The sequence below is a fragment of the Mobula birostris genome, chromosome 5, assembly GCF_030028105.1.
Source record: "Mobula birostris isolate sMobBir1 chromosome 5, sMobBir1.hap1, whole genome shotgun sequence".
Lineage (NCBI taxonomy): Eukaryota > Metazoa > Chordata > Chondrichthyes > Myliobatiformes > Myliobatidae > Mobula > Mobula birostris.
This window is the reverse complement of record NC_092374.1, coordinates 186,373,700-186,396,710: the sequence shown is the minus strand read 5'-3', so window position 1 is coordinate 186,396,710 and position 23,011 is coordinate 186,373,700. Positions and strand designations below refer to the sequence as shown.

The 23,011-nt window shown below is 43.8% G+C and overlaps 1 protein-coding gene across 2 annotated transcripts; it reads left to right on the top strand.

Annotated features, from left to right (window-relative positions):
• Positions 1 to 2,032: 2,032 nt before the first annotated feature.
• Positions 2,033 to 22,227, top strand: LOC140198134 (HEPACAM family member 2-like). Of its 2 annotated transcripts, none has more exons than XM_072259086.1 (4): positions 2,033 to 2,196; positions 5,657 to 5,965; positions 11,184 to 11,444; positions 18,938 to 22,227. In XM_072259086.1, the coding sequence occupies exons 1-4, from the start codon at positions 2,085 to 2,087 to the stop codon at positions 19,030 to 19,032; spliced, it is 777 nt and encodes a 258-aa protein (XP_072115187.1). In that variant the 5' UTR covers positions 2,033 to 2,084; the 3' UTR covers positions 19,033 to 22,227. The 2 variants fall into 2 exon arrangements, with proteins under 2 accessions (XP_072115187.1, XP_072115188.1); XM_072259087.1 differs by lacking the exon at positions 2,033 to 2,196 and adding an exon at positions 2,910 to 4,103.
• The last annotated feature ends 784 nt before the right edge of the window (positions 22,228 to 23,011 follow it).

Genomic DNA, 23,011 nt, shown 5'->3' with positions numbered 1-23,011 from the left:
ACAGACAGGAAGTTAAAGCTCGGTCCCAAATGGGTCTTCCAAATGGACAATGACCCCAAGCATACCTCCAGATTTGTGGCAAAATTGCTTAAGGACAACAAAGTCAAGCTATTGGAGGGGCCATCACAAAGCCCTGACTTCAAGCCGATAGAAAATTTGTCGGCAGAACTGAAAAAGTGTGTGCAAGCATCCATCATTACAGACCCCCATGACCCAGGGTATGCCCTCTTCTCATTGTTAATATCAGGGGGGAGGTGTCTGAAGACACACACTCATCGTTTCAGGAAATGCTTCTCCCTGCTATCAGATTTCTGAATGGACAAAGAAGCCACAAACACTGGGGTTTTGCAGCTGTTGGCAAATATCTTTAAGATGTATTACTGCCACTTTCTGAACTGGAGTGTGGATCTAAATCCTATATACATATTAAATTCTATAAAAAGGCCTGTATGCTTAAGGAACTGCAATATATATTTAAAGCACCAATCCTGTAATCCTTTCTGCAAAGTATTAATGCCAAATAGTATATAAATCCATGATAACTGTAAAATCAACCATCCTCTCTTGATAGCCGGAAAACCCCTTCCAGTCCTGGGTCACCGTTAGAGCGGAGAAGCCGATAAGACCATAAGACATAGGAGCAGAATTCGGCCATCTGGCCCATCGAGTCTGCTCCGCCATTCAATCATGGCTGATCCTTTTTATTTTATTCTCCTCCTCAACCCCAGTTCCTGGCCTTCTCCATGAAACCTTTGATGCCATGTCCAATCAAGAAATCATCAATCTCTTTATTAAATACACCCAGTGACCTGGCCTCCACAGCTGCATATGGCAATAAATTCCACAAATCTACCTCCCTTTGGTTAAAGAAATTTCTCTGCATCTGATTTGAAAGGGCGCCCCTCTATCCTGATGCTGTGTCCTCTTGCCCTAGACTCTCCCACCATGGGAAACATCTTTTCCACATTTATTCTGGCTCGGCCTTTCGACATTTGAAAGGTTTCAATGAGATTCCCCTCCACCCCCATCCTTCTAAATTCCAGCGAGTACAGAGCCAGAGCCATCAAATGTTCCTCATATGATAACCCTTCCTTTCCTGGAATCATCCTTGTGAAACTCCTCTGGACCCTCTCCAATGCCAGCACATCTTTTCTAAGATGAGGGGCCCAAAACTGTTCACAATACTCAAGGTGAGGCCTCACCAGTGCCTTATAAAGCTTCAGCATCACATCCCTGCTCTTCTGATCTTGACCTCTTGAAATGAATGCTAACCTGGCATTTGCCTTCCTCACCACTGACTCGACCTGCAAGTTAACCTTCAGGGTGCTCTGCACAAGGACTCCCAAATCCCTCTACATCTCAGATTCCTGGATTTTCTCCCCATTTAGAAAATAGTCTGCACATTTATTTCTACTAATGTGCATGACCATGAATTTTCCAAACACTGTATTTCATTTGTCACTTTCTTACCCATTCTCCTAATCTGACAAAGTCCTTCTGCATCCTACCTGTTTCCTCAACACTACCTGCCCCTCCGCCAACCTTTGTATCATCTGCAAACTAGGCAATAACGCCATCTATTCTATCATCTAAATCACTGATATACAGCATAAAAAGTAGTCACAACACCGAACCCTGCGGTACAGCACTAGTCTCTGGCAGCCAGCCAGAAAATGATCCTTTTACTCCCACTCGCAGCCCATGCTCTAACCATGTTAGTAACTTTATCCATGTGACTCAGACACTTTTACATTTCCAAATAAACCTTACTAGTAAAAATTTTTATTAGTAAAAATTGTCACATTTTTGGCAGAAAAAAAATTGACTAGTTCCGCTTGTATCCTCAGAACATGTGAGTGGTTTTCACAGTTTAAAAATCCAATCACAACAGGTCGAAGTTTATTTAAATACAACAGTGGGCTCATCCTTGACAACCAATAGGAGCTCTCTGACAAAATGCAAATTAAAAATATTCCTCGGATGATACAAGCCACGTGTAGTTCATTAGTCAATTTTAAAAAGTTCGCCTTCTTCACTCTAACGGTGCTGGGACCGGACGGTTTCAGACTAGGTTTCGCTCTCACATGAACAGCATGTCTCGCATCTGCGGAATTTCTCGCCTTTGTAAACCTCCTTCGAAGTCGTGGCTTGCTCTTTACTTGCCGCTGTGTGTGTGTATTGCGTTCCCTTCTGGAGGTAGGAAAGCCGGAAGGGGGGCGCGGGGTGGTTGGGTTGGAGAGCATTAGGTCGGAGTGGGTGTGGGGTTCCCCGCGACCCACTGTAGCCGGTTGAATCACCTCTTGATCTTGACTCCGAGGTTTGTCGCCGAGACCTCAATGGGTTTGATACCTTATACTGAAAGTTGCAAAGCAATTGGTGTCGAAACTGCCCTGCCGAAGAGGTCTCGACCCGAAGCATTGACTGCACTCTTTTCATAGATGCTGCCTGGCCTGCTGATTTCCTCCAGCATTTTGTGTGAATGAACGAGTTTTGGGTATAATACTAAAACTAAACTGCTCCCCACAATTAGAACAAGTGCGATTTTGTGGTTTTCCGTCGTACCCGGTATAAAGAGGCTGTGACTTTATACACTTAAAATTATGGAAACACGAGGAAATCTGCGGATGTTGACTCGTTCTCCGATCCTGGCAAAGCCTTGAATTGAATAAATTGCCGAGATCTGAAAGCAACTCAGCCCACCCACCCACCTACCACCCGAGCTACAGGTTTTCTCAGTTATTTCCAAATACTAAGATAAAAACAACATTTTGGTTCGTGGTCAGTACTTTGTGAACTTGGAGTGAGGTTAAAAAAAAGAGACTGCGTAATTGACTCGCATGACTAGTTTAGGTGATTTTCCCTTTAAATAGTCCCTGCCTTCGCCTCGCTCGAAACTCTGCCTTTCGCATTAGCTGCACCGAGTTCCGGATTGACCTTCTGCAGCCTGAATGTGCCAGTCGCCGCATTCCCTTTCGGACGTCTCGCCGCGCTGGGAGACCACCGACTTTCGGGCAGACCGAAGGCCACCTTTCACCAAATTAAAAGGCTGTGGAACGGTGGGGAGTGGAGGCGAGGTTACAAAGAATGCTATGGCTGCAGTTTGCCGGCTAAGGAGTGAAATTTCAAGGCGCGTTGCAGAGCGGAGTATCGCATCGCCTGAATTGGTTAATTGAGAAGTCAGGGAGCTAAACAGGATGGTTTCGGCCTGAGACATTGACTGTTTATTCCCCATCCAAAGATGTCCCAGCTTTCTTCCTGTGTTCTAAGCTGGAAGCGGGGCAAATTGACGTAACAGTGTCTAAGTGAGACATCAGACACTCAAACGCTGGAGGAACTCGCCTTTAAACCAAACTTCTCACACAAAAAAAGCTGGTGGAACGCAGCAGGCCAGGCAGCATGTATAAGGAAGCATTAATGAAATCAACGAGCTTAGCATGCGTGCAGGAAGCAGCGCCAATGCAGTCGTCGATGTAGCGAAGGAAACGTGGGGGACAGATACCAGAATAGATTTGGAACATAGATTGTTCCACAAAGCCAACGAAAAGGCAGGCATAGCTAGGACCCATACGGGTGCCCATGGCTACACCTTTAGTATGGAGGAAGTGGGAGGAGCCAAAGGAGAAATTGTTAAGAGTCAGGACTAATTCCGCTAGACGGAGGAGAGTGGTGGTAGAGGGGAACTGATTAGGTCTGGAATCCAAAAAGAAGTGGAGAGCTTTGAGACCTTCCTGGTGGGGGATGGAGGTATATAGGGATTGTACAAGGGGGGATAAAACTGTCGAGATATGCAGAAATAAGTTCGGTGGGGCAGGAGCAAGCTGAGACAATAGGTGTGCCAGGACAGGCAGGTTTGTGGATCTTGGGTAGGAGGTAGAAACGGGAAGTGCGGGGTGTGGGAGCTATAAGGTTGGTAGCTGTGGATTATTTTTAATAGTAAGGTTCGGATTAGTGCGGAGGGAGTGGAGAGCAGAGCGTTCGGAAGGAGTGAGGTTGGAATGGGAACAAGGTGTGGTGAAGTGGAGACGGTTGATGTCCCGTCGGCAAACTTTAAAGTGCAGAATCAAAATGTGAACAATCTTTGATAGAGATGAGCAACTGCAGAGGTAAACATGCCTTGATGGGAGTTGTGTGCAAATCATCTTTCTTCCTCTTCATAGATGCTGCAGGTTTCGCAAATGAAACGAAGTGCGACGTTTTATGTTTTTAAAAAAAGCTATCCCTGTTATTAAACTCCAAAGCGTGCTTTAAAAACCTTTACATATTACATAATTACGTCATCTAGTCAGACCAGCCTCTTAAAGTAAAACCTCAACTCAATGTCTGTGGTTGTGAATTATGTACATTTCCGCCAATTACTTAACCTGCAGTATTGACTGATCTCCCGGGATACTCCAGCATTTTGTGTATTCCTAGTAGTCACAATGTAACTTTATTTATCGAGTACTTTTCATACAAATAATGCAGTTCAAAGTGCTTTACAGTGGGATAAAGTACAAATATGAAAATACAATAAAAACTAAACCAGGAAAATAAAAGACAGATGTTAATAAATAGGTTTTGATCTGGTGTTTAAAAGTGTTAGCTGAGTCTGCATCCCTTAATTGTTTTAGGTACTGAATTCCATAATTTAGGAGCTTGGTTCAAAAATGTTGAACTGCCTATTGGCTTTTGAGGGAGATCATCTAAATTTAAGAACACAGGAGAGAGACTACAGCACACAATGTTGTACTGACCTTCTAACCTACTTCATGAGCAATCTACATCACCCATAACTCAGATAGGCACATGGATAATGTCCCTAGTGTATCAGTCTCTACACTGCCCTCAGCAATGCACTCCAGGAACTTAACACTCTTAATAATAATACCTCTGACATGTACTAAATTCATAAGAGTTTTCTTGACCTCCGGGAGGACCACAATCTTAGATGTGGTTTGGATGCTTGTGTGTCTCAATGACCCAGAAAGCTATGTTGGCTGGAGTTGGGGTCTTGTGCTTTGACTCTTGGTAGGGTCACCAAGGCCAAACACGTCAAAGGAAAGAGGCCAGGCTAAGTGTGGTCTTACTGGTCCTCCAGGTTTGGAGGTTGTACTCAGGGTGAGTGACTGAGTGGTAAAACAAAATTGTTACAGAAACAGCAATGAAGAATCCTCCATCTGTGTGTGATAGTGTTCCTGGGTCTCCACCAGGAACTCGCATGGCTGACAGTGAAGGCTGAGCGAATGACAAGTTGAAGGAATCCCTGGACACTACCGGAGATGGAGGACCTTCATTGCTGCCCTAAACATCAGTGGTGTAACAGGCAGAAAGTAAGCAGTTGTACTTCAACCAACACACGTCAATAAACTAACTTTGGATTGCTGGACACTTGGCTCGTGTTAAACTTTGCACAGTGTCAATGAGCAGCTGGGGATGAGGAAACGGGTTTTATGTGTACGAATTTTCTACACTCTACAATATTCTTTGGGTAAACGTCAGCTAGCGTAGGATGCGTGGCTTTGGGATTTTGTTAATCAGCAGGGATGATATAGGTCACAAGTTCTACCTGTTTAGTGATGTCAGGTGCACCAGTAGCCTGTAGTTTTCTCGTCTGCTTCACTTCCCTGTTAACACAGGTTCAGTGATTTTTTTTCTCTCTCTCTGTTGCCCTCACCAGCTGAATGGGAACGGATGAATGGAATGATTGGTTCATCCGTGTTACTGGATCCTAAAGTCAAAGCTGATCCCAGCAACGAAGAAATTATTTGGACGTTCATCGCCAGGCATAGAAGCCCTCTCACCATTTTGCATCACATCCCAGATTACCTGAAGTGGGCAGAGCCCAGCGTGCAGTTCAGGTCGCGTTTAGGATTTATTCCATCTAATGGCTCTCTGATGATAAATGGATTAAAGGCCGGGGACCAAGGAGATTACAGCTTCACGGCAGCTGATCGTACACTAAAAATAATACAGCTTTTCCTCTTCCGTGAGTGTTTTCATTTGTTCATAATGCAGTTTAAAAATGACTCACTGCAGGTTCTGTAGTTAATAAAAATTCAAACAAAACCTGCAAATACTGGAAAAGGATTGGAGGGTGGCTAATGTAACCCCACTTTTTAAAAAAGGAGGGAGAGAGAAACCGGGGAATTATAGACCAGTTAGCTTAACGTCGGTGGTGAGGAAACTGCTGGAGTCAGTTATCAAAGATGTGATAACAGCACATTTGGAAAGCGGTGAAATCATCGGACAAAGTCAGCATGGATTTGTGAAAGGAAAATCATGTCTGACAAATCTCATAGAATTTTTTGAGGATGTAACTAGTAGAGTGGATAGGGGAGAACCAGTGGATGTGGTATATTTGGATTTCCAAAAGGCTTTTGACAAGGTCCCACACAGGAGATTAGTGTGCAAACTTAAAGCACACGGTATTGGGGGTAAGGTATTGATGTGGATAGAGAATTGGTTAGCAGACAGGAAGCAAAGAGTGGGAATAAACGGGACCTTTTCAGAATGGCAGGCGGTGACTAGTGGGGTACTGCAAGGCTCAGTGCTGGGACCCTAGTTGTTTACAATATATATTAATGACTTGGATGAGGGAATTAAATGCAGCATCTCCAAGTTTGCAGATGACACAAAGCTGGACGACAGTGTTAGCTGTGAGGAGGATGCTAAGAGGATGCAGGGTGACTTGGATAGGTTGGGTGAGTGGGCAAATTCATGGCAGTTGCAATTTAATGTGGATAAATGTGAAGTTATCATCTTTGGTGGCAAAAATAGGAAAACAGATTATCTGAATGGTGGCTGATTAGGAAAAGGGGAGGTGCAATGAGACCTGGGTGTCATTATACACCAGTCATTGAAAGTGGGCATGCAGGTACAGCAGGCGGTGAAAAAGGCGAATGGTATGCTGGCATTTATAGCAAGAGGATTCGAGTACAGGAGCAGGGAGGTACTACTGCAGTTGTACAAGGCCTTGGTGAGACCACACCTGGAGTATTGTGTGCAGTTTTGGTCCCCTAATCTGAGGAAAGACATCCTTGCCATAGAGGGAGTACAAAGAAGGTTCACCAGATTGATTCCTGGGATGGCAGGACTTTCATATGAAGAAAGACTGGATGAACTAGGCTTGTACTCATTGGAATTTAGAAGATTGAGGGGGGATCTGATTGAAACGTATAAAATCCTAAAGGGATTGGACAGGCTAGATGCAGGAAGATTGTTCCCGATGTTGGGGAAGTCCAGAACGAGGGGTCACAGTTTGAGGATAAAGGCGAAGCCTTTTAGGACTGAGATTAGGAAAAACTTCTTCACACAGAGAGTGGTGAATCTGTGGAATTCTCTGCCACAGGAAACAGTTGAGGCCAGTTCATTGGCTATATTTAAGAGGGAGTTAGATATGGCCCTTGTAGCTAGGGGGATCAGAGGTTATGGAGGGAAGGCTGGTGCAGGGTTCTGAGTTGGATGATCAGCCATGATCATAATAAATGGTGGTGCAGGCTCGAAGGGCTGAATGGCCTACTCCTGCACCTATTTTCTATGTTTCTATGTTAAGATGTTGTGGGGGGAGAGGATGAAATACTTCAGATTGGGCCGCATCTGTGGGGAATGAAATATTAAATGTTCAAAAGACTGACCCTTATTGGCCCTGAATTTATTTTTAAGGTTTTGAGGACAAGGGAGTTAGGGGGTTTAGTTAGCTTTTGGGGACAGAATGTGGGGGAATTCAAGCTCAAGCAGGAGCCTAAGTCTACACCCATGCATTGGAAGGCCAGCAACGAGGAGGTGGGACGTCTGTGGTTGGGTGTAGGTCTGGTGAATAGTGGATGAGCCTCCCTTGCCCCCCCACTGCCAGGGCTGGCAAGTTGTTGGCCGGTTCCAGAGTTGGGGTTCTGTGTGGTCGAGATGAGCATGCTCTGATGACACCACTATGTTCCTGAATTGACAAGTTCAGAGCCTGAGGCCCAGTGTTCAAGGATCAGGGTGTGCTGGGATTGATGCCAAGGATCAAGACCCAAGAGTTGAACTGGAATTCTGGGGAAGTCGTGGCCTGCTGGCCAGAGCTGAGTCTGCTGGGTAAGTGGAAGATTTGTATCTCCAAATCCTCTGGAGGCCAATTCTGAGGGTAAAGGTCTGTGTGAGCATAGTTGTGAGGGAGGACTGGAGATTGTTTAATTGCTTGTTCTGACAAGCATTGTGGAAATGCTATGTTGATGCAGGAATGTGTGGCAATACTTACAGACTGCCTCTGGCACTCCCTCATGTATTGGTAATGCACGTGATGCATTTTACTCTGCTTGATGTAACTAAACTTGCTCCTCAAACTTTCCAACTTTTTGGGTGGTGGTGAAGATGGCGAAGGCAATGGGCAGAATGTTCTGATTGGGTGAAGTCATGTGGTCAGTGGGACCAGACTAAGCTATCATGCCAGTCCAGTTTGTTGCTTGTGTGGTTCTGCTACAGTGGGCTGTGCCCAGTAGGTGAGACAGTAGGCAGTGTGAAAGAGAAGAGTGTGGCAGGGGAAATGGCTCTTGCATTTGAACAAAGAGCACGTATTATCATAAAGGAGGCGAACTCAATATTGAGTTCTGCAGCCTGCAACACGCCCAAGCGGAGGATGTGGTGTTCCTCCAGCTTGTGTTGTCCCAAAGAAGAGGGCAGGAGGTCACCGACCGGGAGATGACAAGAAATGAAGGGATAGACTATTTTCCAAATGGAGAGAAAATGAGAACTGGGGTACAAAGAGTTTGGAGTCCTTGTGCAGGATTCCCTAAAAGTTAACTTGCAGTTTGAGTCTGTGTTGAGGAAGGCAAACGCAATGTTAGCTTTTGTTTCAAGAGGACTAGAAGATAAAAGCAGGGATGCTATATTGGGACTTTATAAAGCCCTGGTGAGGCCTCACTTGGAGTATTTTGAACATTTTAGACCCCTTATCTTCGAAAGGATGTGCTGAAACTGGAGAGGATTCAAAGAATGTTCACAAAATGATTCCAGGGTTAAATGGCTTCTCATGAAGAGTGTTTGATGTCTCTAGGCCTGTATTCACTGGAATTTGGAAGAAGAGGGGTGATCTCATTGGAATGTAGCGAATGGTGAAAAGGCCTTGTGAGAGTGTATGTGGAAAGCATGTTTCCTATGCTGGGAGAGTCTAAGACCAGAGGAAACAATGGTAAAATAGAGGGGTATCCTTTCAGAATGGAGATGAGGAGAAATTTATTTTGCCAGAGGGTGGAATACTTTGCCACAGGCAGCTGTGGAGGCCAAGTATTTATGTATATCTAAATCAGAGGTGGATAGATTTTTGATTGATCAGGTCCTGAAAGGATACTGGGGGGGTGGGGGGAAGGCAGGACATTGGTGCTAATTGTATGGCCTAATTCTGTTCCTCCATCTTGTGGTCTTGTAATGGAACATGCCTTTCATACATCCAATTGGTGTCACATCTCAAACATTATAGGTACCCACAGCTTATTATCAGTCTACGTGTTTCTCAAGCCATCAGCTTTACACTGTCAGTTCTGTTAGTTCTCACTGCTATAGCAGGCTTAATTTAGTAGGTGGGTGGCAGGGTTCCTCCCCTCCGCTAGCCTGCAGGTCACCCTTGTGCAGGGTGTGGCACCTACTTGGCACCGTCACCCCAGATCAGGGTCGCGTGAAGCCACAGGAGCAGCTGGTGAATGGTCGTACAAGCAGACGCTGCATATCACAAGTCCTGGTTCTATGACCACTGACACCAGGCAGACAATCTCCAAAGAGTATTGATACTGGCTGGGGTCACCCATCTTGTAAAGACACTGCACAGAAGAAGACAATGACAAACCACTTATGTAGAAACTTACCAAGAATATTTATGGCTGTAGAAATACCATGATCGCCCACATCCGAGACAGCACATAAAGACCAACTGAATGCCTTAGGATGCCATGAGTACCTTTCAGAAACTCTAACAAAAATAGTTTTTGTCAGCGAGCTTTGTAAAGATCTTAGTGAGGGACCAAATGGTTGCTAAAATATCTAAAGGGGCAAGAGATGAGGGAGCAAATTCCAGACTCCTGGGAAATAATCAGGAATGGTAGAAGGTAGTATGTCAGGATTGTACAAAAGGCTGGAGTGGAGGAAATCAGTGTTCTGGGTCTGCAAGATTTTCCAGGAAAGGTGGGGGGAGACATCCTGGAGAAATTTGAGATTGAGATGGAGAATTGAGAATGTCGAAGTCATTATTATGCTAGGGCAGGAGGCAGTGGAGTGTGGGTTAGTGGGTGCCAGGACTTTGCTTGTTCACTTGTGACATCCTAGTCTTGGGTCAGGTAATTCTGATGATGTTGAGGCCAGGCAAGAGCACTTTCACAGCAAAAAGGAGGAAGGAAAGAGTTTGTCATAAACTTATAAATGGGCTTCAGTGACTTTTAGAACATTGCACTCTAGAGTGGATATTGAGGCCTCCAATGTTGCAACCACCTTCAGTAATAAGGTTTCAACTAGGAACTAGATGAGTCCTTGGTAATAATGTCAAACACCCACACTTGGGTGGATTATAGCAGTCCAGACCTTAAAGAACTTGAGCAAATTTCTCAACTATTACTTACCTTTGGAGATTGAAGGCCCTGTCATATTTCGTAGAGAGGAATGGGGACAGTCCCTGTTTTCCTGTCCCTGTTCTTCTCTCTGCCTTGACATCACATTAACAGCCATCCGTCAATTCCTGTTTATACATGGCAGTTGCCACACACCACCTCACAGGTCTGACCATGAGCTCACTGGGTGTGAGTTTGTTGTGATGCGCAGTTATTTGATTTTATTTATTCATTTACAGGATGTGGGCGTCACCAGCTAAGCCAGCATTTATTGTCCATCCCTAGCTGCTCTTGAGAAGGTGGTGATGAGCTGCCGCTTTGAGCCACTGCAGTTCCTGAGGTGTAGGTACACCCAAGGTGCAGTTAGGGAGGGAATCCCATGATTTTGACCCAGTGACAATGAAGGAACGGCGATATTTTTACAAGTCAGGATGGTGAGTGACTTGGGGAATTTCCAAGAGGTGATGTTCCCAGGAATCTGCTGTTCTCGTCCGAGATGATGGTGGTTGTGGGTCTGCCTTGGGAACTTTGTTGTTGCAGAGTGTTGATCTTTCCAATGCATTTAGTGTGGTGCTGGGCGGTAAGTTTTCATTAGAATTGTTCACCATTCATTAACCACACTCTCCCCTTTAGGTCCTCTATCAGAAGATCTGATCGCCATCAATACCATCTTCATTGGTTCCACCATCCAGCTCACCTGTAAGGTTGATGGAGATCCTCTGGAGTATCAGTGGTGGAAAAATGGAGTCCAAGTCTCCCATAATGACCAGATGATAGATGGCAACAGGACACTCCTGATCCAGAATGATGCATGGAATGAGAGAGCCACATACGTGTGTGTGGCAAGCAATCCAGTCAGCTCTGTCAGGAAGGATTACATCCTGACAAGACCTGGTGAGCTAAGTTTTCTGAGGGTAGCTTTTCATCACCGTCTTCTGTTGGTGAGCTTTAGAAAATAATCTGTCAGCACTGCAGCCGAGATGGTCAAAGGGGGGCTGGAGTTCCAACCAATGATGTGACGTAGAAAGTCCATCAGCTCTTTGAGTAATCCAGCTACTTCACATATCTCTTCCCTTTCCCAACTGCCCAATCAATGATCTTTCCAGAGCCTATGGAAGCTAGGAGTGTGAGTGCGAAAAGAGCAGACTCTGGTAAAGCCAGTCTCTTTTCTGCAGCTCGGGCAAGAAGAGTGAGCATTGGGTCAGAGCCATATCTTTCAGGAGAAAGGATGAAAGGAGCAGATTCGGGCAAGGCCGGTGTTTTGGGGCTGTGCAGGTGTGGAAATTGGCATCAGAGGCCTGACCTCAGCTGCAAATAAAAGTAGTCTCAAGTGGAGTGGCCATTGATTGAGTGAACCAGTGGTAGAGAGGGAAGACTTTGGCTTGACAGAATTCTGCACGCGCAGGTAAATGCTCATTTAAGAAGAGGCAAGCTTTTTTTGGTTTGGAGTAATCAAGATGGAATGCTCCTCCTGTTAGATGTGGGAATTCGGGATATCTGATGGTTTCCCTGATGACTGCATCCGCGAGAAGTGCACCCAATTTCAGCGCCTGACTGACCGGGTCAGAGATTTGGAGCTGGAGTTGGATGTACTCTGGATCATTCGGGAGGCCAGAGATATTATAGACGGGACTTCAGAAGAGGTGCTCATACCCAGAGTATAGACTTTGGATGGTAGATGTGTGCCCACTAGGAGAGGTAAGGAGATTAAGAAGTCAATGCTGAGTTCCTCTGTGGCCATTGCGCTCAGCAACAAGTATACCCTTTTGTGTACTGCTGGAGTGGGATGACCCATCAGATCACGGCAGCAGCTCTGGCTGGTTTTGAGCCTCGACAGGGGAGGGTGAAGTCAGGCAGTGTCATAGTTATAGGAGACTCGATAGTTAGAGGGACAGAGAGGAGATTCTGTAGCCACGGAAGAGACACCAGGAATGTGTGTTGCCTCCTGGTTCTCGGGTCCATGACGTATCAGAACGGCTGCAGGACATTCTTAAGGCGGATGGGGGACAGCCAAAGGTTGTGGTGCATATTGTCACCAATGACATAGGCAGAAAATGGGAAGACGTCCTATGCAGTGAGTATATAGAGTTAGGAAAGAGGCTGAAGAGAAGGACCTTGGAGGTTGTAATCTCCAGATTACTCCTTGTGCCATGGGCTGGTGCAGAGGACAGGGATTCAAGTTCTTGGATCATTGAAACCTTTTCTGGGGAAGGAGTGATCTATACAAGAGGGGTGAGTTGGACCTGAACTGGAGGGAAACCAATATCCTGGCTGGGAGGTTTGCTGATCTTACTGTGGAGAGTTTAAACTAGTTTTGGAGCCCCAGATTAGTAAGGGAAGGATCAGATCAGAAGATAAATATCCAGAAAAGTATTGAAAAGCAAAATTTAAATAACAGTTTATGATGGGCAGGATGTTTTGAAGTGTGTATATTTAAATACCAGGAGTATTATGGGTAAAGATAACCTTGGAGCATGAATCAGTACATGGGACTATGATGTTGTAATCATTACTGAAACTTCTTTGAGAGAGGGGCAGGAATGGGTGATTAATGTACCAGGTTTTCAAAATTTGAGAAAAGATAGAGGAGGTGAAAGTGGGAATGGAGTTGCACAAATGATCAGGGGTTATCATAGATGCACTCAGAGGAGAGATAATGGAGGGGTCAGATACTGAGTCTGTTGGGAGGAACTCAGGAATAGGAAGGGTGCAATGATGGGATTGTACTACAGACCCCTAATAGCTACCAGGACATTGAGAAAAAGGTATGTAATCAAATTAAGGAATATTTAAAAATGATGGGTTTGTTTTCATGGGGGATTTCAACTTCCATAATATATTGTAAACTAGGACCTTGGTGTAAGAGGTTTAGCTAGATCTGAATTTAAGTATATCCAGGAAGGTTTCTTAAGTCAGTATGTGGGTGGTCCAATGAGAGGAGGAACTGATCTCTTCGCATTCTTCTAAATTCCAGTGAGTACAAACGTAAAGCTGCCAAATGCTCTTCATATGTCAACCCCTTCATTTCTGGAATTATCCTCATGAACCACTTCTGGACTCCTCAATGACAACACATCATCCTCTCTGAAATTTGGGCCCAAAACTGTTGACAATAGTCCAAGTGCAGTTTGACTAGTGTCTTATAAAGGCTCAGCATTAACTCCTTGCTTTTATATTCTATTTCCCTTGAAATAAATGCCAACATTGCATTTGCTGCCTTTACCACAGACTCAGCCTATAAATTAACCTTCTGGGAGTTTTGCAAGGGTCCCTCTGCACCTCTCTTTGAACCTTCTCCCCATTTAGATAATAGTCCGCATGATTGTTCCTTTTACCAAAATGCATGGTCATACATTTCCCAACACTATTCCATTTGCCACTTTTTTGCTCATACTTCGAATTTGTCTAAGTCCTGCTACAATTGCATTGCTTCCTCAGCACTACCTACCTCTCCACCCATCTTCATATGATCAGCAAACTTTGCCACAGAGCTATTAACTCTATTATCTAAATCATGGGCAAACAATATAAAAAGCAGCATTCCCAATACAGACCCCTGAGAAACACCACGAGTCACCGGCAGCCAACCAGATAGGGCCCCTTTTATTCCCACTCATTGCCTCCTGCCTGTCAGCCATTCCACTGTCCATGCCAGCATCTTTCCTGTAATGCCATGGAATTTTGTCACGTTAAGTGGCCTCGTGTGGCACCTTATCAAACACTTTCTGAAAATCCAAGTAAATGACATCCACTGCCTCTCTTGTCCCACCCTGCTTTTTACTTCCTTGAAGAACTCTTACAGATTTATCAAACAAGATTTCCCTTTATGGAAACCATGTTGACTTTGACTTATTTTATCATTAGTCTCCAAAAGTACCTCAAAACCTCATCCCTAATAATGGACTCCAACACTTTCCCAACCACTGAGGTTAAGCTAACTGGCCTATAATTGCCTTAAAGAGCAGAGTGGCACTTGCAATCTTCCAGTCCTCTGGGACCAAGCCAGAATCATGTGATTCTGGAAAGATCATAACCAATTTAGAAACATAGAAAACCTACAGCACAATACAGGCCCTTCGGCCCACAAAGCTGTGCCGAACATGTCCTTACCTTAGAACTACGTAGGCTTACCCATAGCCCTCCATTTTTCTGAGCTCCATGTACCTATCCAGGAGTCTCTTTTATATATTAAAAAAAAACTTGCCCCGACACCACCTCTGTACCTACTTCCAAGAACCTTAAAACTATGCCCTCTTGTTCTAGCCATTTCAGCCCTGGGAAAAAGCCTCTGACTATCCACATCATCAATGCCTCTCATCTTATATACAAGATGACTGCATCATCTTATGTGGTCCTTAACTTTCTTTGTCAGCCATGGTTGCCTACCCCTGCCATTTGAGAACTTCTTCCTCTGTGGAACATCCTGCGCCTTGTGAACTAATGCCTCGATGCTGTGAAATGCAATGTTTCCATATGGTATCCCCCATCAAATATGTGCCACCTCACAGGACAACCCAATATCCCTGCTAATTTCCCTCCTAATCTATTCTTTCACCTTCTTCCATCCACCCTAGAAGTAATTTACAGTCAACAATTTGCATCCCAACCTTTCCACCTATGTAATGTGGGAGGAAACTGTGTTACTAAGGAAAACCTACACAGTCCCAGGAAGAGTATGCAAACTCCACACAACAGCCCAAGGCCAGGATTGGACCCAAGTTGTTGAACTATGAGGAAGCATCTCATGCAGCATGGCATACATTTAGATGGTCTATAGTACAATCCCATCAGTGTGATTGCACCCTTCCCATTCCTGAATTTGCTTTTATTCAGTTTAGGCTGATTAAATTAGCCTGGGATTTTCAATGTCTTGCAATGTTCTTGTTGTCTTTGTGGGTTATTGCTTCATCGGGACAGCGGGGCTGTCTGATTGGTCCTGAATTCTTGTGTGTTCCAGGCTGTATTTCAGGGAGGCATGCCAGCCTCTCTTTGTGGATCCTTGTCTGGTGAAACTCTTACCTCTGGCATGCTGGCCTTGAGCAGTGAGGCAGAGTATAATAGATGGAACGTTGTTGTACAGAACACTAGTGAGGCTGCACTTGCAGTGTATGATGAGGGCATTAGACAGGAACTAAAAAGCGTCAGCTCCACCCTGGACACTAGCCTCCGTAGTATCCTCAACATCTTCAGGGAGTGGTGCCTCAGAACAGTGATGTCCATTATTGATGACCCACCCACCCAGGAATGCCCTCTTCTCATTGTTACCATCAGGAAGGAGGGACAGAAACCTGAAGGTGCACACTTGGCAATTCAGGAACAGCTTCTTCTCTGCCATACAATTCCTAAATGGACATTGAACCTATGAACACTACCTCACTTTTCTCTTTTTAAATTTATTAGTTAACATTATTTGTTTTTCCACTATTTTAATCTATTCCATATATACTTCCTGTAATTGATTTACTTGTTTATTTTTTTCTTTATATTATATTGCACTGTGCTGCTGCTGCTAAGTTAACCAATTTCACAACCCATGCCAGTATTAACAAACCTGATTCTGATTCTAATTGGGATCACCTTTTCTCTGGCAAGTCCATATCAGACATGTGGAGGGTGTTTAAAGATCAATTGCTGAGAGTACAGGAAAGGTGAGTTCCTGTTAAAAGGGAAGGACGTGGATGGAAAGATAAGAGTACCTAGGATATCCAGAGAGGTGATGAATTTATTCAAGAAGAAAAAGGAAAAGTATGTAAAGTTCAGAAGTTGGTATCAAACAAAGCATGAGAATTATAAGCAAGCCAGAAAAGAACTAAAGAAGGGAATTAGTAAAGCCAAGAGGGGCCAGGGAAAGTCCTTGGCAAATAGGATTGAGGTGAATCCCAAGGCATTATATACATAGAGTAAAAAAGGATAACTAGGAAAAGGGGATGGGATCACTCAAGATTAAAGGGGGGAAACATTTGCTTGGATGCAGAGAATATTAGGTACCTAATGAGTGCTTTCCTTCAGTGTTTATCAAGGAAAAGGATATGGAGGACCAGGAGATCAATAGTGAGTGCATAAGTATGTCAGGGTGTTCAGAAATCAAAAGGGTGGAAGTGTTGGGTCTCTGAGTGAGCATTAAGGTGGATAAGTCCCCAAGGCCTGATGGGATTTACTCAGGTTATTGACGGAGGCAAAGACCAAGATTCCTTTTCCCTTTGACCAGTATCTTTGTGTCCTCTCGAGGCACGGTCGAGGTCCTGGAGGACTGGCGGGTGGCTAATGTTGTACCTCTATTTAAGAAGAGAAAATCCTGGGAATAATAGACTGGTGTGTCTCACGTCAGTTATAAGGAAATTGCTGGAGAAAACTCCTGGGAGTTGGATATATGAACATTTGGAAAACCATGACCTAATTAGGGAGAGACAGTACAGCTTTGTGCGGGGCAAGTTGTGCCTTACCAACGATTTGAGTTTTTTGACTCAAGTGATAAGAGAGTTTGAAAGTTGGGCAGTAGATGTCTACATGGATTTTAGTAAGGCGTTTTCCAAAGTCCCTCATGGGAAGCTAATCCAGAAGATCAAGATGCATGGGGTCTGCAGCAAATAGCCTGTTTGGATTCAGAACTAGCTCAGAAGACAGAAGGTAGTGATTGAAGGAACTTATTTGAGTTGGAGGGCCTGTAATTAGTGGAATTCCACAGGGATCTGTGCTGGGACCTCTGCTGTTTGTAATGTATATAAATGACCTGGATGAAAATGTAGACGAATGGTTTAGTAAATTTGTGGATGATACCAAAACTGGAGTTGTGGACAGTGTAGAAGGCTGGGAAAGAATACAGCACAACTGAGATCAGTTGCAGAGGTGGGCTGAGAAATGGCAGATGGGAGTTTAACCCAGATAAGTGTGAGATGTTATAGCTCGGTACCAGAATGCTGCCTGGTTTCAGGAGCATGTGCTATCACAAGAGGCTGGGTAAACCTGGGTTGCTTCCTCTGGAGTGCTGGAGGCTGAGTGTAGATCTGGAGGTTCACAAGATTCTGAGAGACATAGGTAGAGTTGACAGGGATTATCTTTTTCCCTTGGTGGGGGGGGGGGGCTGAAATGTCTAATAGCACAGGGCAAGCATTGAAGATGAGGGGAGGGGGGTAGGTTCAAGGGGATGTGCGAGGTAAGTTTTTTTTAAACTCAGAGTCCTGGATGCCTGATATGGTGAGAGGGGCAAATAAATTAGAGGCCTTTAGGAGAGGTTTAGATAGGCACATGGATATAAGGAGGATGTGGGGTGGGGGGTGTTGAATTGGTGTTTGGGTGTTTTGGATTTTCTTTTTGCTGGTTCAGCACAACTCTTCTATCTATGGAGATACTTCTGCAGCTTCCTGGTGAGTACGACATTAAATCAGTCTCCACTACAACTCTCTCAAAGCAATCCAAACCCAAAATCCCATTACAGACTGAGTTTGGTTATTACATGTCTCGGTCATTAATACAGAATGATCAGAATCAGATTTATTATCTTTGTTTATCATGAAATTCATTGCTTTGTGGTAGCAGTGCAATGCAAGTCATAATAAAAGGTAAGTTATGGGAAGAATTTTTAAAAAGTAGTGGCAAAAGAGAGGGAAGTGGTGAGATGGTGTCCCTGGGTTGTCGGACCATTCGGAAACCTGATGCTGGAGGGGAAGAAGCTGTTCTTAAAAGTTGATTGTGTCTTCAGACTGCAAAACCACCTGGCAGAAGTGAGAAGAGGACACGTCCTGGGGCAAAGCATCCTTAATGATGACTGTCACTTTCCTGAGGCACTGCCTCTCGACTGGTGGGTAGGTTTGTGCCCACGATGGAGCTGGTTGAGTCTGCAAACCTGCAAGTCCCCCCACCCCACCACCCCCCTCCCCCCCCCCCTCCCCATCCTGTGCATCCAGTCAAATGCTCTCCACAGTACATCTGTAATATACCATGTCTTCGTGAATGGATCAGCCTGTTGGGCCCAGGATAGATCTTTTAGAGTTGTTGACACCCCAGCCTCCCCAATGGCCAGTATATCGGCAATCGGGCAGAGATGGTTTGATGTGGATCAGGGTGATGTTGCTTCTGACCCCGTGCTGTGATCACACTGAGACAGTGAGGTGTGGCAGTACAGGGTGTCCCCCAGAAGGTGTCCCCTTCTAATGATGGGCTGGCTGTTCTGATGTTGATGACAGTGCACCAGGCTGCGACTGTTGAAACTAGATCCTTTGGGTTTAGAAAGTTGGTATGCCAACTGCACCCTCTGCTGTGACTGTCCTGCATTGCAAATTGTGATGCAGCTCTGTAACATTCCATTGGACGTGTCACCCTGTCAGATGTGTGTCAATGTGTGAACTCGGTGTCCTCTTACTGAGCTGTTTCACTCTGTACACTTACAGATGCGGGATATGGCAGCAGCCTTGTAATCTTGAACAAAAAATTCACAGTGATCGGATGTGGACTAGTCTGGTGGGTGATGTCCTTTGGAACGTAGGAATAAGTAACAAGATTACCAACAATTCCATCACTTTCTGGGAAATTGGGTTACAGTGAAAACTTCCCACCCTGTGTCTCACCGATACTTCAATTACCGGAAGTGTCAGGAAAACTCCAACGCGTACACTGTCTGTCCTTGACTGGATACTGCCAATGCTGAACTGCTTTAGCCCGGATTTTATCGGGTTCTGCCATGAGCTCTCAAATACGGAAGCCCAGAACTTTCTCCTGAGCCTGCTGCCGCATTCCTTGTGGACTGATGGGGTAGTATTGGGCCATTCAGCCCATTGAGTCTGCTCGGCCATTCCACCATGGCTGATGTATCATCCTCCCTCAACCCCAACCCTGCCTTTTCCTGTAACCTTTGACACCCTTACAAATCAAGAAACTACAACACTATCAACCTCTGCTTTAAATCCACCCAATGACTTGGCCTCCACAGTCGTCTGAGGCAATCAATTCCTCACCCTCTGGCTAAGGAAACTCCTCCTCATCTCTTCTGTAACTGAATGTCCCCCTATTCTGAGATTGTGCCCTCTAGTCTTAGACTCACCCATGATAGGAAACCTCCTGTCTTAGTTTCCTGAAGTCTCACCCAGGATCGACCCAACCAGTTAACCAGAGAGATCATCAGCACTTGGAACAGTACAAAGCCAGATGGACCATTCGGCCTGCAATATTGTGTTGACTTTGATGCCAGTTTGTACTAAATGTCCCCTGTGTAGCATCTGTATCCCTCCATTCTCTCCATGTGTTTATCTCAGAGCCTCCGATACTCCACCGAACTGCCTGCTTCCACTACTGCCCCTGGTTACCCATTACAGGTACCTACCAGCTCCCGTGCAAAACTTGGTTTTTAACTCGAGTGTGAAGATTAAGATGCACTGAAATAGGATAAAAGAAAACAGCAGAGTAGATTGTAATTGTTCAGAGGCTGGAGGTGAGGAACAAATAATCAGAATATCCAGGATTCTAATTGACTATTTTATACATTCTATACAAAAATAAAAGAACTAACAGGCACAGATACACAAAGTGAGCAGGTATGTGTTGGTGTAAATTTCTGTAGATTTTCCTTTTTGTGGCGTGTGCATGTATGCATGTACGTCTGTGTGTGCATCGATGTCTTTTTCTCATGCCTTTACCAGGCGCAGAGAGAGACTGTGTGGCATGCCACTCCTCACACAGACATTTCGCAGTATTTTTCCCTTTATTTTACGAAGTTGAATTGCAATCTCGACACTCAACCCGGCGCGGATGGAACACGTACTCGGGAGCGGGCCCCGACTGACTTCGAACCTGGGAACCTCCGTTCCGTAGTCTGGCGCCAATGTCATTGCGCCACCAGCCGGCCCAATTTCTGTAGATTTTCAGTGTTCAAGTGAGTGAAAATAAAGTGGCATGCAAAAGTTCGGGCCTGGTCAAAATTTCTGTTACTGTGAATAACTAAGCAAGTAAAAGATTAACTGATTTCCAAAAGGCGCAAAGTTAAACATGACACATTTCTTTAATATTTTAAGCAAGAAAAATTTTATTTCCATCTTTTACAGTTTCAAAATAACAAAAAAGGAAAAGGGCCCGAAGCTAAAGTTTGGGCACCTTGCGTGGGGGTGAGGAACAAATAATCAGAATATCTGGGATTTTATTTGGTTATTTTATACATTCTATGCAAAAATAAAAGAACTAACAGGCACAGATACACTAAGTGAGCACTAAGTAACATCCCCTTTAGCAAATATCACAGCTTGTAAATGCTTTTGTAGCCAGCTAAGAGTCTTTCAATTCTTGTTTGGGGGATTTTTGCCCCTTCTTCCTTACAAAAGGCTTCTAGCTCTGTGAGATTCTTGGGCCGTCTTGCATGCACTGCTCTTTTGAGGTCTATCCACAGATTCTTTATGATGTTTAGGTCAGGGGACTGTGAGGGCCATGGCAAAACCTTCAGCTTTTGCCTCCTGAGGTAGTCCATTCTGGATTTTGAGGTGTGTTTAGGATCATTATCCTGTTGTAGAAGCCATCCTCTTTTCATCTTCGGCTTTTTTACAGACAGTGTGATGTTTGCTTCCAGAATTTGCTGGTATTTAATTGAATTCATTCTCCCCTCTACCAATGAAATGTTCCCTATGCCACTGGCTGCAACACAAGCCCAAAGCATGATTGATCCACCCTGTGCTTAACAGTTGGAGACGGGTTCTTCTCATGAAATTCTGCACCCTTTTTTCTCCAAACATAACTTTGCTTATTGCAGCCAAAAAGTTCTATTCAAAAGGTTCAAAGGAGCATATAAACAAGCCTGATACATTTTGGAAACAAGTCTTGTGTGATGAAGTTGAAAAGGAACTGTAAGAAGTGTATATAATGTTTATAAAGTGTAAATTGTGTGTATAAAGTTTTTTTTAAAAAAAAGTGTATATAAATGTCTTTTACCTAACCCAGGGTTTTTGTTCTGCCGTATAAGGAAATTTTTGAACCAACCTTATCAAAAAAAAGGATATTAGAATAAAAATTGGTACCGTTTGAAATACATAAAAAATCTAGGCAAAATAATCATCTTGATAGCATTGATCCGACCGATCAGTGACAAAGGTATTGGTAACCATTTAGTAAACAAAAGTTTAATCTGATCAATTAAAGGTAAAAAAAAAAAAAATTAGCTTTAAGTAAATCTTTATGCTTTTTTGTGATTTTAACCCCCTAAATATGTAAAAGAGTCAGTAACCAATTTAAATGGTAGACATCCATAAATAGGAACCTGCTTATTTAGGGGAAATAGTTCACTCTTATTAAGGTTCAATTTATAACCAGAGAAGTTATTAAATTGAGCCAACAAAGAAAAAATAATGGGAATTGATTTCCCCCAGATAAGAGATATATAATAACAAATCATCTGCATATAATGATAATTTATGTATTTCATTTCCACGGGTAATACCAAAAAAGTTAGGCGAGCCTCGGATGGCAATTGCTAAAGGTTCAAGGACAATATCAAATAATAATGGACTAAGAGGGCATCCTTGCCTAGTACCCTGAGATAGACAAAAAAAAAAGGGAGATCTTTGATTATTAGTACAAACCGAAGCTACAGGGGTATGATATATCAGTTCAATCGAAGACATAAATATCAGATTAAAATTAAATTTCTCGAACACACTAAATAAATATGGCCATTCAACTCTATTGAAAGCTTTCTCAGTATCTAATGAAATAATACATTCCAGATTGTTAAGTGAAGGAGTATAAACAATATTCATTATAATACTCCTAATATTAAAAGATGAATAATGGTTTTTAATAAATTCTGTTTGGTCCACAGAGATAATTTGAGGTAATACCTTCTCTAACCTAGTTGCTAAAATTTTTGAATCTGTGTTCAAAAGAGATATTGGTCTATATGATGCACAATCAGTAGGATCTTTATTTCTTTAAGAATGAAAGAAATAGAAGCTCCATAAAATGATTGTGGTAATTTACCTAAGTTGATTGCTTCTTTGAATATTCTAGACAACCAAGGAGAGAGAATAGAGGAAAAAGACTGATAGATAGATAAATAAATAAATAAATTCCACTGTGAAACCAGCAGGACCAAGTGCTTTGCCAGAATTCTTAGAAAAGGAAACCAAGAAGGTCATTAAGAGAGAAAAGATTAACTATGAAAGGCAGCTAGCAAATAATATCAAAGAGGATACTAAAAGCTTTTTCAAGTATATAAAGAGTAAAAGACAGGTGAGAGTAGATATAGGACCGATAGAAAATGATACTGGAGAAATTGTAATGGGAGATGAGGAGATGGCAGAGGAACTGAACAAGTATTTTGCATCAGTCTTCACTGAGGAAGACAGCAGTATACCGGACACTCAAGGGTGGCAGGGAAGAGAAGTGTGCGCAGTCACAATTACGACAGAGAAAGTACTCAGGAAGCTGAATAGGCTAAAGGTAGATAAATTTCCTGGACCAGATGGAATGCACCCTCGTGTTCTGAA